The 19,844-nt window shown below is 46.6% G+C and overlaps 1 protein-coding gene across 4 annotated transcripts in view; it reads left to right on the forward strand.

Annotated features, from left to right (window-relative positions):
- The window catches only part of DENND1A (DENN domain containing 1A), a 593,192-nt gene that overhangs the window by 554,119 nt on the left and 19,229 nt on the right, over positions 1 to 19,844 (forward strand). For 2 of the 4 annotated variants that reach the window (XM_083161010.1, XM_083161012.1), the window contains exon 20: positions 12,389 to 12,448. The exons of the other annotated variants lie outside the window; for them this stretch is intronic. In XM_083161010.1, the coding sequence (XP_083017136.1) occupies positions 12,389 to 12,448 (60 nt within the window). The remainder of the gene's footprint in view (positions 1 to 12,388; positions 12,449 to 19,844) is intronic. 4 annotated transcript variants of the gene reach the window in all.

Raw genomic sequence — 19,844 nt, forward strand, 5'->3', positions numbered from 1 at the left:
GCTTGCCGGTTCCAGCTCGCTTTTTCTAGAAAGCAGGGTGGAAACGGCGAATGCGGGCGTCAAAGCGGCGAGGTTAGCGGCTATATCCAGCGGGCTTGCTGCATTAGAGGTGAACCTGGCCATTAGGGGGGGGGGGGATCAGGATTTCCCCGGAACATAGAATAGTGCAAAGGGCCGGTGAGATGGTAGTACGGCTTGTTTTCCGCGATCCCACACCCCTATATGTCTTCACAATAATAACAATCAAGCTAGTATGTGTGAGACATTACGCAAATGGTTGTGTGATGTGAAACCTGGATTTTCACCATGTCAACATCAGAATATTTAAATGGTCTTAATGTCGACATTAGTATGTTGACATCGGCAGGGCCACATTCACAGCATTAACATTGCAAATTTCTAAATTCTGTATGGTGACCATGTGGGTTCCCATACAGTAGGTCTCTTAACTAGCCTAACTCTAAAATCATAAAACAATGGTGATAAACAGCCAGCCAATCAGCTCTTAACTGTCATTTTACAGAGTGTGATTTTTTTGTTTTGTTTAAATGTTACAACTTATACCCCTTTTACGCCCCAAACCCCGGATCCGACTCGGCATTTGGAACACGGATCCTAGCCAGGTCGGATTTGGGGTTTGCACTGTTTACACTGCGGTGCCTACCCGCAGTGTAAAGGGGGTGGGACTTGGAGATGATATCATCTCTAAGCAGCGGGACCGACGTTCATCACGCTGGGGGCCACCCCAGCACCGAGGTAAGCTGCTGGGCTGCCCCCAGCCTCTGTGCATGCCCCCGTCCGTGAGCTGAATGGATGCTGCACACAGGCATCCATTCACCTCATCCCTGCCTCCGCTGCTGTCTGCAGAGTATAGCAGACAGCAGCGGAGGCTGTGTGTGCCCCCGCCCAACCTCCATGTTGACCGCACAACGCTGCGGTCTGGAGGTTGGGCTTCCCCCATTGCTGTAAATGGGAGCCGGGTCGGATAACTCGGCGTACCCGTTTACACTGCCCTCTACCCAGGTCCTGACGTGTTCTACTCTGGTCAGGACTTTGGTAGAAGTCCGGTGTACAGGGACATGGGTTAACTCCTTTTATTCCGCCGCTGACCCGGGTCCATGAGGGAAAAACCTGGGTTTTTGCGGCGGGGTAAAAGGGGTATTAGTAGACCTGCACTGCAAGTGATGCAGAGGTAATGACCAGACAGCCCACGTGGTTGAGTCCTGGTGTTACCAATCCATACAGGACCTGGTTCATATCATCATGAACCAACGGATGACTATAGTGACAATATCCACATAGTCACCTCCACAGTTGATGAGTTTTGTGTCATCATGCAGGGTTTGCTGAGCCAATATGTGGCAGAACTACAGACTGGCTTATGAGTCTGGACAGTTCTAGAATTATTATTTGACTATTTTGCATAAATATATGTTTAAAACCAGTTAAGTATTTAGAGTACTTATTAAGCTCTTAACCTACCTGTTACTAAACACATGTAACAATGTGGTTTGTTATGAAGCCTAATCCACCTCAGTTAATCACAGAGGAGTCCGAGTACATAGTACAGGTTGAGTATCCCTTATCCAAAATATCCCTAGTGTCCAGAATGTATAAAATTGTGTAAAATATTTTTTTGCTAAAAGCACAACTGAGACATCTATACCAGCCCTACTGAGGACATGATATGTAACTGCCACTACTGAGGACGTGATATGTAACTGGCACTACTGGGGACGTGATATGTAACTGGCACTACTGGGGACATGATATGTAACTGGCACTACTTGGGACATGATATGTACCTGACACTACTGAGGACATGATATGTAACTGGCACTACTGGGGACATGATATGTAACTGGCACTACTGGGGACATGATATGTAACTGGTGCTACTGAGGACATGATATGTAACTGGCACTACTGGGGACATGATATGTAATTGGCGCTACTGAGGACATGATATGTAACTGGCACTACTGGGGACATGATATATAACAGCACTACTGAGGACATGATATGTAACTGGCACTACTGGGGACATGATATGTAACTGGCACTACTGGGGACATGATATGTAACTGGCGCTACTGAGGACATGATATGTAACTGCCACTACTGGGGACATGATATGTAACTGCCACTACTGGGGACATGATATGTAACTGGCGCTACTGAGGACATGATATGTAACTGGCATTACTAGGGACATGATATGTAACTGCCACTAGTGGGGACATGATATGTAACTGCCACTACTGGGGACATGATATATAACAGCACTACTGAGGACATGATATGTAACTGGCGCTACTGAGGACATGATATGTAACTGCCACTACTGGGGACATGATATGTACAGTAACTGGCGCTACTGAGGACATGATATGTAACTGGTGCTACTAAGGACAGGATATGTAATTGGCGCTACTGAGGACGTGATATGTAACTGGTACTACTTGGGTCATGATATGTACCTGACACTACTGAGGACATGATATGTAACTGGCATTACTAGGGACATGATATGTAACTGGCACTACTAGGGACATGATATGTAACTGGCACTACTGGGGACATGATATGTAACTGCCACTACTGGGGACATGATATGTAACTGGCGCTACTGAGGACAGGATATGTAACTGCCACTACTGGGGACATGATATATAACAGCACTACTGAGGACATGATATGTAACTGGCGCTACTGAGGACATGATATGTAACTGCCACTACTGGGGACATGATATGTACAGTAACTGGCGCTACTGAGGACATGATATGTAACTGGTGCTACTAAGGACAGGATATGTAATTGGCGCTACTGAGGACGTGATATGTAACTGGTACTACTTGGGTCATGATATGTACCTGACACTACTGAGGACATGATATGTAACTGGCATTACTAGGGACATGATATGTAACTGGCACTACTGGGGACATGATATGTAACTGCCACTACTGGGGACATGATATGTAACTGGCGCTACTGAGGACAGGATATGTAACTGCCACTACTGAGGACATGATATGTAACTGGCACTACTGGGGACATGATATGTAACTGGCACTACTGGGGACATGATATGTAACTGGTGCTACTAAGGACAGGATATGTAATTGGCGCTACTGAGGACGTGATATGTAACTGGTACTACTTGGGACATGATATGTACCTGACACTACTGAGGACATGATATGTAACTGGCACTACTGGGGACATGATATGTAATTGGCACTACTGGGGACATGATATGTAACTGGCGCTACTGAGGACATGATATGTAACTGCCACTACTGGGGACATGATATGTAACTGGCACTACTGGGGACATGAATTGTAACTGGCGCTACTGAGGACAGAATATGTAACTGGCGCTACTAAGGACAGAATATGTAACTGGCACTACTGGGGAAATGATATGTAACTGGCACTACTGGGGACATGATTTGTAACTGGCGCTACTGAGGACAGGATATGTAACTGGTACTACTGGGGACATGATGTGTAACTGGCACTACTGGGGACATGATGTGTAACTGGCACTACTGGGGACATGATATGTAACTGGCACTACTGGGGACATGATATGTAACTGGCACTACTGAGGACATGATATGTAACTGGCACTACTGGGGACATGATATGTAACTGGCGCTACTGAGGACATGATATGTAACTGGCATTACTAGGGACATGATATGTAACTGGCACTACTGGGGACATGATATGTAACTGCCACTACTGGGGACAGGATATGTAACTGCCTCTACTGGGGACATGATATGTAACTGGCACTACTGGGGACATGATATGTAACTGGCACTACTGGGGACATGATATGTAACTGGTGCTACTAAGGACAGGATATGTAATTGGCGCTACTGAGGACGTGATATGTAACTGGTACTACTTGGGACATGATATGTAATTGGCACTACTGGGGACATGATATGTAACTGGCGCTACTGAGGACATGATATGTAACTGCCACTACTGGGGACATGATATGTAACTGGCACTACTGGGGACATGAATTGTAACTGGCGCTACTGAGGACAGAATATGTAACTGGCGCTACTAAGGACAGAATATGTAACTGGCACTACTGGGGAAATGATTTGTAACTGGCACTACTGGGGACATGATTTGTAACTGGCGCTACTGAGGACAGGATATGTAACTGGCACTACTGGGGACATGATGTGTAACTGGCACTATTGGGGACATGATGTGTAACTGGCACTACTGGGGACATGATATGTAACTGGCACTACTGAGGACATGATATGTAACTGGCACTACTGGGGACATGATATGTAACTGGCACTACTGGGACATGATATGTAACTGGCACTACTGGGACATGATATGTAACTGGCACTATTGAGGACATGATATGTAACTGCCACTAAATACATGCAAGAAAATGATTCATTGGTATTCAAATTCAATAACTGAGATAGAACACAAACATGTTTCAAATCAAATATATGTTTGTGTATTTCATGTGTTTGATGTGTTTGTACAACATAAATGCAAGATTCCTCGTTGAAAGATAAAAATATTACGAAATACGGAATAGTCCGTTATCTAAAATTCTTCTGGTCCCGAGCATTTTGAATAAGGGATACCTAACCTGTAAAATATAGTAACATAGTAATTAACGCTGAAAAAATACGTTAATCCATCGAGTTCAACCCATTTGTCATGTAACTACTGACGTGAGTAAGTCATATCTTCAGGATTCCCTTAGTGGCCAAAAATGTATCCGGTTTTTATTTAAATTCACGAACAGTAGTTGCTGTCACCACCCCCACCGTCAATGCGTTCCAGATTTTTACACACGCACACACACACACTGTATGCAGAGGTGTGAGATATTCTAAAATTTGTTTCCTTAAAAGGAACGGAGAGTACATTTTGTGTCCCCGCGTAACAAAGCATTATGTCACTGTCTCGTTGCCCCACGCAAACGATATTCTGTAAGTTTTCTGCCTGATTGTCTCCTAAAGATAAAGTCCTGAACACTGATTCCTTTCGCAAGAAGCTCATTTGAATCTATTTGCTTCTTTCCTTTCGCCGTGTCTGTCCGTACCTTCAAACACTGTGCAGCCGCTCGTACAAGACGTGCGCTAATTAAGATGATTTTCCAGCGTGAGTTCCCCTTTCTGACCTTTCAGAAACAATGTGTTTTGCTGCATCAACAAATTAACTGCGAATCAGATGTTGCTTTGGTAAATATTATCTGCTCCCTGGTAGAGTGCTCCCACATATGGCTCAACGTCCTGAAGAGATGATGGCAGCTGTACTGTACATCTAGAGGGATGAAGAGGAGACCACTGGAATCTTGTTGTCTAATTACATTAAAGTGAGAGGTTTTTGCAGGCGAGTGCGTCATCATAGAAATGAATGCTTCATAAGCGTGCCTCTAGAAGTGAACGTTGGGTACGGTAGATGCCCATATGTGTTCTACAGTACCGCTGATAGAAGCAGCTCGTTGTCACTGCTTGTGCAGCGCTAGCTGCGGCAGGAAGAGGGTTAACCCAAGACCTGCTTGCAGGAACGCCAAGCTTATCAGATTTGCATGTATCATTTTTAGAATATGCTGCAGCTTTTCCATCCCGCAGGGGATCCTGCTCAGGCTGTGGACGAGCTTACTGTATGTGCAGCCCGGAGAGAGCAAGAAAACTTTCTATTGGAAAAATTGGCTTAAGGCAAGGATTATCTTTGTTTGAAACATGACTTCTCAGGGCTATCTCATGTCCTTGGAGTTGCTGAAGGACATATGTGGGATAGGTAAATCTCCACGCTGCAGAGATTTGCAATTAAAACGAGCCTTTGAGCTCCAAGTGGTCAGCATCCAGCCCTGCGATAAGCATGTTTATCTTCTCGATATTCCCACAGAACTGCGGTGTGTAATGCTCCTCTCAGACGGAGTGTTTTTCTCTTCAGAAGCCGCTGTGGCCTCCGCCAGTATGGTTTTCTCTTTAGGAACATTGTATGTTTTATCTAGTTGGCAGCCGCCTATGGTGTGGGATTAGTTGCACATAGTCTTAGCGGAGAAATCGATTAGGTGTGAGCTGGGTCCTGCTGACCGTTCTCACGCCAAACCAGCAATGCAAATTGCAATTCAATTCCAAACTCGCATTTCTTTTTCGGTAGAATTACACATCATTTCTATGTGAACCTCTGAACAAATGGAAATGTAGGCAAAGGCCCTTATTCTGGTTGGTGCGGTAATATCCGCATGCGTTCGTCCCGCCGATGTTTTGTGTCTGCGCATGTGCAGAGGCGTCTCTGCGCATGTGCGAGCGGGGCGTACGGCCAAATCCCGCATGAAATGTGAACACTCCGAACAGGGGGTGGAGAGGGGCGTGAAGGGCTATTTGGGCTCATTACCATATGCATACGCCCCGTGTTTCATGGGCGTTCCCATGCAAACGCTGGGCGTACGTATGGTAATGTGGCCGTGACGCACGTGTAGGGGGCGGACATATGACATCGCCGGATGTCAGCTGCCCGTCCAGATCCCTGCTTTTGCACGGAGAAATGCCCGTGTGGTCTGAGGTTGCGGGAGCTGGTGGAGCACTCGGTCCTGCATTCGATGGTCTGCGACCATCGAATGTTGGGGGAGGTTCCCTGAGATGGAGGAGGCGTATTCCGTGAAAAATACACGTGCGGTCCGTTCGGCCAGCTTCTTACCGCGTACGGACGGAGTTGGCGATCCGTATGGAAGGCGTGGTTTCGCGCGCACGGTCCTGGCCGCATATTCGGATCCGGCCGCACCGATCAGAATAAGGCCCAAAATCTTTATATCAAGTTAAAAATGAATTATCGTGACCTTGTAGAGGTTTATATTGCACTAGTCTTAAGGCACGTCCGACGGACAGGCGAAAGTTTATGCTTATGCAATTCTCAAAGTTTTGTTAAGTGAAATTGTTTTTCATTTAATGGACCCTTATGGGCCTTATAGGGTTAAACCCTTTGGTGGTTTGCCCGGAAATTTGTTGGGCTGAGCAGCGCTGCAGGAGTGGGCTCTCCCGAGAAATTTACGGGCATGCCACTGTAAAGGGTGCACCAGTGGTGCCTCCAGCGGTGAACCATTGGTGCACCACCATCCCCCCTCTTTCTGATCCCCCCCCCACACCCATTGCAGATCCTCCCCATTGCCTGGGAGGATCAAGTTCACACTCCAAACACAAGAATGCCCGAACAGACAAACGGCTTAGCGCCCGAACACCCAAGTGCTCCCGATCCCCCGAATCGCCCCCAAACTTCTCCATGCGTCCACAAACGCTGAAGCCAGCAGCAGCAGGGGCTGCTACAGAAAGCAGAGTCTGCCCCTTCTGTGGGGAGTATTTCCGGGGCAGGACAAACCTGCCCTGGTAGGTTTGTCCTGCCCCAGAAAACCCACCACTTTATGGGTTAAGGGTCCACTTAAGGGAGTCAGCTTATTTTGTTGTATTCAGTGCCGCCTCCCCCCTGCAGAGACTGGGCAGTGGGAGTAGAGTGCAGAGGAGGCCACAGCAGCACAGCCTCTCTCCCCCCCTCAGCACCCGCTGCTCAGTGCCGCAGCAGCAGCCTGTACACCGGGACACAGCCCGCACCCCTGCAAATTTAAAGTGGCGTGTCCACGCACCTCCCATTGGACACAGTAGTACATCCAATAGAAAGCCACTACCAGTATTAATGTTAAGACAAGTGACAAGGTTTCTGAAGATTAGAATTCTGGTTGTACACTGATCAAATGCCAGACGATGACACCTAGAGCAGTTGGACTTTGCCACCACCAAGATCTAATTTTTCCTTGTTCCCCATTGAGTTGCACAGGACAGTGACAGCGTCAAACATTGCAGGGAATATAAGAGGGCCCATAGAGGACATCTAATTTAAAATTAATGGTTCCATGTTGATCCACTCATAGGCAACCTGATACACTTCAGACATCTTTTGAAAGGACACTACCTTTAATTTCAGTAATGAAAAAATCAGCTGAAAAACTATGTTGATGTCCCTACATCACTCATCCTAAAATGTCCCCAAATACTACAATCTTTCATTGCCACTCAGACCTCCCCACGCTAGATGGCCAATCTAGTAACATCATTTTTTTAATGGCGACCTAATGATACCGTAGCTTTAATTGTCCAGGAAGTTCTAACCGCCGATGTACTGTCTAATCACAATGCATTGGCAGTGGGAGGTCACATGATGCTGTCACTGACCCCTCCCATTGTCTTATTCTCTGCTTTCTCATGTAAACGTGTAGAATAATCCAGGGCGTGGGTGCAGAACCGCATGTGATACAGATAAAGCTGTTCTGAAAAGTGGGCAACTACAGTGTGTGTGTTGAATTCAATACAGTATATCTATTAATGTAATGTTTGTCACCTGTGGTTTTAGCAATGAATTGCATTCCGAAGTCTTGTATGAATTATATCTAAAAGGAGACATTCTCATTTTCCCTGCATCAGAGGTGGCCGTCACGTGAATTGTTTACCGGTTAAGATAAAACCTTCAGAACATCAGGGATAAGTATATACATCAGATACAGAGAGTACAGGTACTGCACACTTCCCCAGGCATGTGCGTTAGGCTGTCTGACTAGCTGCTAGCAGCCCAAGTTGGGCAGGAAGATCTTCCCACTCCTGTCTCCGCACATTTTACAACCTGTGATGGGAACCATATGATCATGTTTTTGTCTCTTTACTAGAAGTGGGAAGAGTGAATCGTTCCAGAGGAGCCCGTGCCAGACGCAGATTTCGAGGCTGGCTATGTCCCAGTGCTTCCACCTCCATGTTTAGATGAAGCCACAAAAGGATATTAACAAATTCAGTGCTAGTCTCCCTGCAATGTGCAAAATATAGATCTCCGCGTCATTATATGTCAGATTACGCATGAGACCCTTATTATAAAATGCAGCAACAACGAGACAAAATTATGGATTAATACGATGGTTGGATGCACACGATCTCTTTCTTCTGTATTCAAGTCCTTTTTTTGGTAGGCCTGGATAGATGGTGCGTTTCTGTAACCGCTATAGGCAGGTAATAACCGCTAACCAGCATCCTTCCCTGTAGGACACTTTATACTGCAGTATATTGGGGGTTATTGTGGTCCGTTCGCATGGGGTCCAATGTTTTGTATACAGATGGAGCACCCTTCATTAGGCACGGGGGCTCACCAGAATGCCCCCTCTGGCTAACCAGCGCTCCATGTGACTGGGACGTCCCAGTTTCCTGTCAGCAGGGGAAGCAAACCCTGCCCCACTCCACTTCAGGGAGACGGGCAGGGTTAAGGGGGAAGCGGGGAGGTGGGATTGGGCAGTAAAGCGGTGGGGACCTCCATAGTAAGGGGACGCACGCGCACCGGATCTCAGCTGCCCGCCCACTTCCTCCTGAATGCCCACGCACATCTAAGCTTACCTCAGAGTAACCTTAGATGTGCGTGTGCCTTCCACATCATTTGATGGTGGCCGATGTGGATATTCATGTTAAACCTCCATTCGCAGCCCGAGTACGAACGCAGAGTGTGAGGGGGGGCGTGCGTATCAACATTCGCAGGGCGGAATCTGGTGGACTCACAACGTTGCGAATCTGCAGCCTTGCGTATCAGCCAGAATAAGGTCCATATTCTAGCATGGTAAGTGCTGTTCAGTCATCAGCAGTTATATACTGGCCGGCAGCGATGTGACTTCCTATGGCAAGGCGCTGGTCCCATATATTTCCCACGTTCTCTTTTCCCAGTGTTCTTTGTGGCATGCAGTTACATTGGCGACGTTCACAATGTCGGGGAAGGGGCCTAATTCAGCCTGCTAAGAGCGGGTCTGAATCGGCGCCATGGTTAGGGTAAACATCTCGACATTATGTCAATGCCCACATTGTAACGACACCTCCACTATATTATATCTGTTCTCTGTAACGCATCTTGATACATACGGTATATGGTTCCTATTATCCTTTTGTACAAGCAGAGTACTGTTACCTCTATATGTTCTCCCACTGTCCTGTCCGGCACATACAGCGTCCAGTACACATTACATGCGTCATTGCTATTATAGACATGTATGTACCGAATACAGATGTGTCCTTAAACGCTTTAGAAGCGGTGGCACCTTCTGTGCGCACCTGGTCCCGTACGACTTGATTGGAACCAAACATTTTTTTTTTGTTCCTAAATGTGTGTCTTCATAAATAAAACAAATGGATGTGACAAAGCTCTTAAGGAGACTGGAAATAGGAATTGATTATAGGAATTACCATGCAGCAATACTACATATCGGTGGAGCCAAATAGCGATCTGAGAACTTGTTTAGAGGGCTACAGAATATAATCCAGTCACACAGCAGTGCTGGCTCTGTATAGAAAGGGCCGTGTGAGTAGGAAGGGAGAATAAATGGAAGTCTTGCTTGAATTGTATAAAGTGGGTGGTTAGCGGGTAGTGTAGCCTGGTGTTTGGGGAAGTGCTGTTCCCATTGTCCTACGCTACCGGTTCTATTCCAGTGTGCTCCGCTGCTGTTCTCACTGTTCTCTGCAGCGTGTAGTGCTTTATAAACATTCCCTTCTGGAAATAGTCAGTGGGAAGGCAAATAGAAGGGGACCAGCAACTCCCAAATAACTGTGCTTTATCGTTTCTTTTCCCACTTTGAATATTCCTCTCCTCTCTAAGTCACGTTTAACCATTTCAGCTGGGAAAGAGAAAATATGGATGCACACATTGATAAGGCTCCCACATACTGATTGGTCATATATCGTAAATGTGGCGCTACGGCAAATGAAATGCTGAAATTTAAACCCGTAATATGTGTATTTTGTACATGGATCATTATGAGTTGGATGCGAAAGGCAACTGGCAGTTCCACAGTGTAAAGATGTAAATAAATATAAATATATGTATAAAATACCACATGAAAAGCCTGTGTTTGTTCCTCTGTACCTTACTCTGTAGGAGCCCTGACAGGCTCAGCACTGCCTCTAATCAAAAACCCTCCCATGACTAGGCCGCTGCTGCTGCCACCTTCCATGGGCCTAAGAAGCATATGATGAGCTCCACCAAGCAGAGCCCAGCACAAGTCTCTCAGCCTCTGACCTCTTGTGCAAAGTCTCATGGAACTTCATCATCTCCCAGTAATGCACTGCACACTGATGCTCAGCACCATTAATCATTGTCACATTGGCAGATAGGTGAAGCTGCAGCACTACCCCACTCCCATGCACAAAACCTTTAGCTAAAAAAATAAAATAATACACGCCAACCACAGGGGGCCCCTAGATAGAGGGGCCCAGGGGTACTGACACCATGTGCCCCCCATCTTTACTCATTTGACCCTTTGAGTGCCAACATCTCTGTAGGAGATGTGCAATATACAGTATCTGCTAAAAATGCCATTGTCGCTCACATTTGCTATATAAATTCAAATAAAAAATGTTGTGTCAAATCTCCTGTATGAGGTAAACATTATGATGGAAAAAATGTTCTCTTGCCAATTTTCACACCTATTTTGACAAATTCACTTGCCACTCAAAGGGTTAATTACAGTTACAAATGACAGCCTAGATACATCGTATTCACTAAAAGAGTTTGTGTAACGTCATAAAACTGAAACTCCTACATGACTAGTACTTCGTGGGTGCCAGATGACGGCCCAACAGTCGGGATCCCCACTGACACGGGCTATTTTTCCTCATGGGGGTCCACTACCCCCAGATGGAGCATAGAACCTGTGGCGAGCCTTGTTGCGCCCCCTACCATTTTTAAATGACTGGACCTCTTCCATCACGTGCTTCTCTTATTAAACGTCTGCCCGTACTCCATTTGGTGGCATCTAACCTCTTGGTTTTCTGTTACCGATACTTATTTTATTGTCGATTGATGATGCATCTAAGTTTATATTCCCCGTACTTTGTTTATAAATATCTTGAACTGTAATAGTGAGTTTACACGGTGCAATTTTCAGGATCAAATCGAATGGTACGCAAATGCATTCAATTTGACTATATAGTACAGATCTGTATATAGTCTTGCCTGCCAAGACTAGTTTTCTATTCGATTTACACTACACAGGAGCGTGCATTGGGATAGAATCGGCATCGAATGTAGAAAAACCATTCGATGCCCATTCGATTTTCTATTCTATCAAATATAATAATAGTGCATATCTCAAGGTGTGTGCCCTCTGTAGGGGACTGTGTTCTTGTTTTGCATATTTGTGTATGTACTCTGTAATTGGACACTGCGGATCCCTTGTGGCGCTATGTAAATAAAGGATAAGGCAGCAGGCGTTGGATCATGTTGGAGCCCTAGATAAAATCACTTTATGCTTACCAGGTGTCGTATGTTATTTATTACTTATATGTCAGTTTCCATTTTAATACAGCAGGAAAAGACGGCTCCAGCACGGCCTCCTCCACCGCGGATCCAGCGCTCCAGCGTTCCCGTGAGTAGAGCCTGCGAGTCTGTACTCTCACTTTATATAACTCTCCCTGACTCGCTCTTTGTAGCTCTATTAAGCCTCCTTACTGTAGTTGGGTCTGTCTTACCCTGAATGAGCAAAAATGACAGCCGCACTTTACAAGCCTTCTCTTGGGAAAGTTTTGAAACTTGCATTTCTCCCAGCTTGGAATACTGCACCTCTTGCCTGTACTTTGTTAGTGCTGTCCCTTCCCAGTGCCTGTAGGGGCTTACTGTTACCCATGCTCCTTAGTCTTGCTTTCCTGCTTAAATTAGTAATAAAAGACCATAGGCCAATAAATAATGTATTAACAAGTGAGTGTTACACTACAATGTCATTGAAGAGGTCTCAGTTACAGATGTACTGTATCCATGTACATCCTCAAATGACCCAAAGTAGCCCTCAATTAGCCCGCCACAGGCTTTGCGACCTAGCTGCGTCATACACTAATACTAAAAGGGGCCTCCACACGGAGAGATGTGCTGATTGTTCTGAGCAGTGCTGTGCCAGCGCTGTGTGCTGAGCGATCTGTGAGGGCCAGTGTTCTCCGGTGAGGACAGTGGCCCTGACCGACGATTAAGCATGCTGGATATTAATCGCCGGGCGATAGTGACGTGCATGGCCACACCACGCTTTGGTCCCTACACTCAGAGCGATGTTGGGGCATTATCTAAACAATCTAGTGAGATCGCTTAGAAAATGCCCCATAACTCATTTAGCGTCAATTGCAGTTTTGCAGCGTTAACAAAGCTACAACTGCCGTCTTTCACGTGCTGGAGGCCGCCCATTCTATGAAGTGGCCTGTGATACGAACACTACCATAAGGATAGCCCCCTGGCTCCGAAGGCAAGCACAGCGCCACCATTTTTCTGCTCCCATCGGCTGCGTATGACCACATTCAGACCCCGCCCACCTAGCACCATGTCGCCTCCCGCCTGCTGACACTCAGACTGCAGGTGCATCCTTCCTGGATGAGATCATACTGTGACCCTTCACGTATGTGCTTTGCGTGTGCTGTTTATGCATGGAAGTGTGAAAATCCCCTAATATCGATATTCGCACTTCATTCGCAGGAGCGCTGCCGAGATCCCGCCCATTTTTCCCTGTGATCTGCTCATTGGCAGAGAGGAGGGGTTCCGGCCTGCTGGGAGGATAGCTACACATGGGCAGCCTCCTCTCTTAAGACTCCCCTGAATCTCAGTACTGTCTAAAAGTTTTTAGGCATTACTTTATCATAAGTCAGATGACATTCAATGGGACATCACATGGCTGGGGCCCCAGGACAGTCTAATACCCCTTGTATACCGCCGCAACAACCTGATTATTCCCAGGATAACCTGGGTTATGGCTTAGTGAAAAATGCTCCTCAAAAATATATCCTGAGACCAGTAATCCACCGAAAACCAGCATGGGTAGTGAGCAGGGTTGGACGCAGGTAGGCCTTGTGTAGCAGGGCAGTGTAAAATGGGTGACCCCAGGTCTTCTGACCCGTATCCCGGTAAAAGTATAGGGAGAGTCGGATCAACGTATGTGATGTCATCTCCAAGCGCCAACAGAAAGACTTGCACCCATATGCAGTATAAACAGCACCAGCTTGTGAATAACCGCCAGTATGTTGTGGACACAGCGTTGGAACCGTGTTCCAAGACCTGTGTCGGACTTGAGATTTCAGTGGAAATGGGTTATAACTGGTCCAACAACTCACAGTATAGCACAGTCCTTTTTTCAGCTACACAGCAATTGATAGACGTCTGTACACTTTCATTATTGTAATCATGTATTTATTATCCTCCTGTAGATCAGAACACAAGTTTGAACGTACAACATACTGGATGTCATTTTATCTTAGTTACAGTGTCCTGAGCGAGGACCGATACCTCTAGAGAAAGCTGATTGCCCCCACTAGGGTCAGACTCCCCCTCCACCGTACGCAGCACTTCCCCATATAATACCTTCAGTATAAACATAAAGCACTTCCCTACACACAGAGTTAATTTGTTGCATTGCTAATTAGAGCTTTTAGGAAAAGGAAGTGGATTGTGCGAAGTTCTTTCTGGATTTGGTATAAGCTTCCACAAGCTGTATCTTTCTGTAAACGCGACATCCATCTGTTGCGTGTCTGTCTCTTTTCTCTGTTCCTTCCAAGGAGCAAATGCAAGTTTTGGGTTTCATTTTTGCTCTAGTTCTAGATCTTCACAAGAAATGTATACCTGGGCACTGAGGGGTGGACATATTAAGCTCGGTGAAGTGATAAAGTGTCTGGTTTTTATCACCGGCCAATCAGCTCCTACCAATAGCTACCTCCCCTCCTGCATTCTGCAGGAGACTCCCTGACATAGCAGCAATCTCCCTCATTAGTCTATCAATCTCCCTCATGTCACCTAGCCCACATTACACTGTTACATCATAGTTACCTCCCCTCCTGCATTCTGCAGGAGACTCCCTGACATAGCAGCAATCTCCCTCTCTCCCTCATTAGTCTATCAATCTCCCTCATGTCACCTAGCCCACATTACACTGTTACATCATAGTTACCTCCTCTCCTGCATTCTGCAGGAGATTTCCTGAAATAGCAGCAATCTCCATCTCTCCCTCATTAATCTAGCAATCTCCCTCATGTCACCTAGCCCACATTACACTGTTACATCATAGTTACCTCCCCTCCTGCATTCTGCAGGAGACTCCCTGACATAGCAGCAATCTCCCTCTCTCCCTCATTAGTCTATCAATCTCCCTCATGTCACCTAGCCCACATTACACTGTTACATCATAGTTACCTCCTCTCCTGCATTCTGCAGGAGATTTCCTGAAATAGCAGCAATCTCCCTCTCTCTCCCTCATTAGTCTAGCAATCTCCCTCATGTCACCTAGCCCACATTACACTGTTACATATTTGGGAAAAAAGGAATGAGAGATACATTTACATTGAATCATCAGCGCCATTTCCTAGCACTTTACCAAGTATAGTAGCTCTTACTAACTGCTTTGGGGCTCATCTACATTACATAACACCAACGCTTCTAGGTGCCACGTTCACAATGTCTTTCCACAATCTTTCCATATATGGAACTAGACACACCCTTTGGGTGGAGCATGACACGCCCACTCAATGGAGCGCTGTGCAACTTTCTACTACCAACTATAATCTCCCTGAAACTAGTTTTCAAAAGTAGGCAAGTATGCTCCTACCTGTCGTTTTTCAAACCAAGCCTGTAACTTCTCAGTTAGGAGCTGATTGGCCGGTGATAAAAGCCAGACACTTTATCACTTCACCGAGCTTAATAAATCCGCCCATGAGTCACTTATTGCTAACAACGCATGTCCTGCTCTGCCTGCTGGTTTGGCACACTTCTACTGCATGGTTTGTTACTTATACGTCCTATGACTTGTGAAAGATTATGAAGCGGTGCCCATTACATTTGTGATAAGGTGTTAATCAGTAAAGAGAACAGATCGCTGTTGGTTAACTCACACATGTAGGGGAAATGTTACGCAGTAAATGTGTACGCTTACTGTAGGTGCTCAATTTGGTCCGAGCTTGAACACGCCGGGCATCGGTGGAATGCATAAGAGTTTTTTTTAAGATCAAACACTCAAATGTACTAAGAATCGTTTTTGATACAATTGTGTTTTTTTCCGATGGTGCATGCTGTTGTGTTTAGTTGTATTTTATTATGGTGTGACTGAATTCTGTAGACCTGTCTGGGAGCCTGCACAGACGCTTACAATCTTTGCTTTTGTGTGTAAATGTAAAAATAAATGTCAAAATCAGAAAACAAATGCAAGGGACACACTTGATTGGGTCACCTAGGATGGGGATTCCTCTGGAGGTTTGATTACCCAATAAAGGGGTAATCAGTACACACACACACCAATTTTGGTAGTCCTTTGATTCACACCCGCACTCAGTGGCGTAGCTACAGGGGTCGCAGCGGTCGCACCTGCGCCAGGGGGGCCCAACCCCCGCCACTGTAACCCCCGCCACTATAATAGGGCAGCCGAGGTTTAATGGCATAATTTCGCACATGCGCAGAGCCGTTCCAGCTTCAAGTATGGACGGATAGCATCGGGCGTCAGCGGAGCACGCTCCATACGTCTCGTAGAAGACCGCCCATTGGGCGTACAGCGTCACCAGCAGCAGCGGCTTGGGTGACGTAGTTGCCCCTGGTAACCTGGAGAGAGTCGCCGCGTAGAGGATGGTGAGTGGGGCCAGTGATGCCGCGGGGAGGCCGGTAACGTTAGGCGGGCGGCGGTGCTGGGCGTGCTGGTAGGGAAAGGGCATTGAGTGGCTGTGCCGGGAGGATTGCGGCTATGGATGAGCGAGCTCCTCCGTTGCTGGGACGCCATGATGCTGAGGAGGGAAGGTGGGGGGCTCATCCTGGGTGACTCATAGGAAGGAGATGCCATGGGGATTACAGACAGCCGTGCTGGGGATATCCCTTACCTGCCAGCTTGCTGTGCCGATGTGGGCATCGGCATGCTCTGCCGATAGAGGATGTGCTGGGATTTGTAGTGCCACATCTAGATATCATGGCCACTAGTATCATAATATAATCCTTTGGGCCTTGTAGATTAATACCTAGCACACCATAGCTTCCAGTAACCTGGGCCTCTCCAGTTTTATCATCTTTGTTCTTTTAATATTTTATTTAAATAAACTACTATCCTATGTTTAAATGTTAGTTCTATTATTAACATAATATACTTGATGTATTAAAATATAAACAGACCGAGATTTTAATTTTGTTGTATGTAGGGGGGCCCCAAGCTGACCTTTCGCACCAGGGCCCATGAACCCTTAGCTACGCCCCTGCCCGCACTCACACTAACTGTACATACTGCCCTTGTCCCTAGCACACAGAGGTCGGTCCCCTTGTCCAGTAAGTGTCCCAGGAGATGGTCAGTCTTCTTCTCCGGCAGCAAGGTAGCTACCAGATTGGTAATAAAGGTTTATTAGGACAGGCAGGACTATGGGCAGTTCTGGGGGAGGGGGTAGATTGCAGTTTGGGCAAGAAGATGGTTAAGGGCAGGTACATAGAAGGTAAATAGCAGTTGGGGTAAGAGAGACCGTACCGGGGGTATGGAGGGGGTAAGTGTAGTTAGCAGCGGATTTAGCAGCTCACCTCCCCCCATCAGGTCCCAGCTCACCTGGAGGTCAAGATGCTAGGACACCTCCACCGTGGTCTTCTTGCCCAGCCTCCTGGACACTGTCCTGTATGCGACTCTCCCACTCTAGATGTGCTCCTCTGGCATCCTGGGCCTGGAGGTCTTTGTAAGCAGTGAGGCTGGGACTGCACATCTCAGACATGTATGGCCACATCTCTTGCGGCGCGGCAGAAGGGAAGAGCTGGGTCTTTAGCAAAAGCCCGCAATGCCATTGCGGTTGAAGGGCAGCTCCAGGGTAGCGACACAGCAGTGGTAGAAGTGGTGCCTGACCCTGTCCAACAGTTTGATATTCCTCCACTTCCATATGACATAACAGGATTGGCTACCTACCAGACCAGGGAAACATTGCGGGAGCCACCGAATTAGCTGCAGCAGAGTGTGTCCCCAGGGACCCACCCATTTTGTAAATATAAATCCCCAGTCCTCAATCTAGGGTAAAATATATGCTATAGTGTGTATTTAAGATCACTGGTACACTGCACTGCACTTGGTTTCCTTGACTGTACTCACCCACAGTCATTATTGAATCTACTATTTAAAACTTCGGTGCTAAATGGACATAATGCAACCCAAATTTAAAGATTTTTATTGTATCCTGATGGGGGAAGCCAAAGATTACACACATGACATCTGTCAAGGTCCTCACGGGCTTCGGTCATTGGTATCTGGTGTTTAGAATTTCTGTTTAAGAATAAACAAATCCAATAATACTGGCGATTAATCAAGACCTGAATAAATAAATATTTAATAAGTAAATACAAAATACAAAACATATCGGTTTGTATTTAAAAGCTGCCTTCATCAATTAAAATGTAAATCAAACAATAAATGTCCTGAAAAAATTCCGTTTGGGAAATATCCATGTAATAATGCATTGTTAGCTCGGGGTTGGTATGATTTGACAGCAGTCATCAGGCAACACTGGAATGTCAAAAGAATCCAACTGTCAACACGCACCACGTTGTCATGCTCACATTTTTAACATTCATCGGTACTTATGTAATATCTGGGCTCCCGTTTTTCTTATGAGACCGTGTCCCCTCGCGGGGCTCGCTGCGCTCGCCACGCTTCGGGCACGGTGGCTCGCTGCGCTCGCCACACTATATAAAATCAACTCCATGCGTATTTGGATAGTAGGGGTATGAAAAAATGGGGTGCATTTAACATGGGAGCCCAGATAATACATAAGTACCCATTCATCACTTTTACCTGCATGATATATAGACATTGTGAACTGTCAACAAACTGGGTCTGATGCGGCAGAGTTCTGGTGAGTAGTTTTCCCCAATCCCTAACTATTAACCCTTCCCTCTAGTAACTAACTGTGATCTCCCACTTGCACTGAACCCACGGTTTAACCCCCTTGGCTTCACTACATCATACCCCCCAACTGGCCCAGTTTTAGCGGACAGTACCAGTGTTACATCTGCAGGCAGCAGTTTCCCGTGGTGGTGGTGAGGTTAGTTGGGAGTCTCCCTATCCGTTGCTGCTCTGCTCACATTTAAGGGAGACAAAGGGACTGCGGTCATGCCAGTAGCTTATAGAGAGATGGCCATGCCACCATTGGGACAGGAATTAAGAGCACTGCTTGAAGGCATGGCATCCCCACAAGGCCATGCCCCATACAGTAGGGGCCACACCCAATTTCTAGGCACTCGCTAGTCTGAACCGCAAGAGAGTCACGACTCCCCCAAACAAAATGTGGGAAGTCTATTTGATAAAGCTCAAGTAGGGAGCGGAATGCGTCAGTGCAGAAGCTACAGACCCCATTAAATGTACTGACCTGTGGACAACCGCGGGTGGAGTTAATAGTGCAGGAGAAAGCATTCACTGTACCTGTCATCTGCAGCCCATAGAAGCTAAGTCCCGGTCCCTGTAGGCTGCAGATGACAGGCATCGGGCCGGCGCATGCCCAGTATTGGCCTTGGTGCTGCACATGCCCTTACCCTGAATACTATGGGCTGCCGATGACAGGCATCGGGCCGGCGCATGCACAGTATTGGCCTTGGTGCTGCACATGCCCTTACCCTGAATACTATGGGCTGCAGGTGAAGCCACCCATAGAGGTAGGATAGTATAAGATCTGTATTTGTGTGTGTGGAAGCAAGGGGTGTTCTACCAAGAAATAGAAGCTTGGGCGCTTAGAAGGGCTGTAGTTCTAGTAAGCAGCTGTAATGGGATGGGGGAGTCAAACCCCAAGGAAAAACAACAGCAA

The sequence above is a fragment of the Crinia signifera genome, chromosome 9 (genome assembly GCF_055691185.1).
Source record: "Crinia signifera chromosome 9, ASM5569118v1, whole genome shotgun sequence".
Taxonomy (NCBI): domain Eukaryota; kingdom Metazoa; phylum Chordata; class Amphibia; order Anura; family Myobatrachidae; genus Crinia; species Crinia signifera.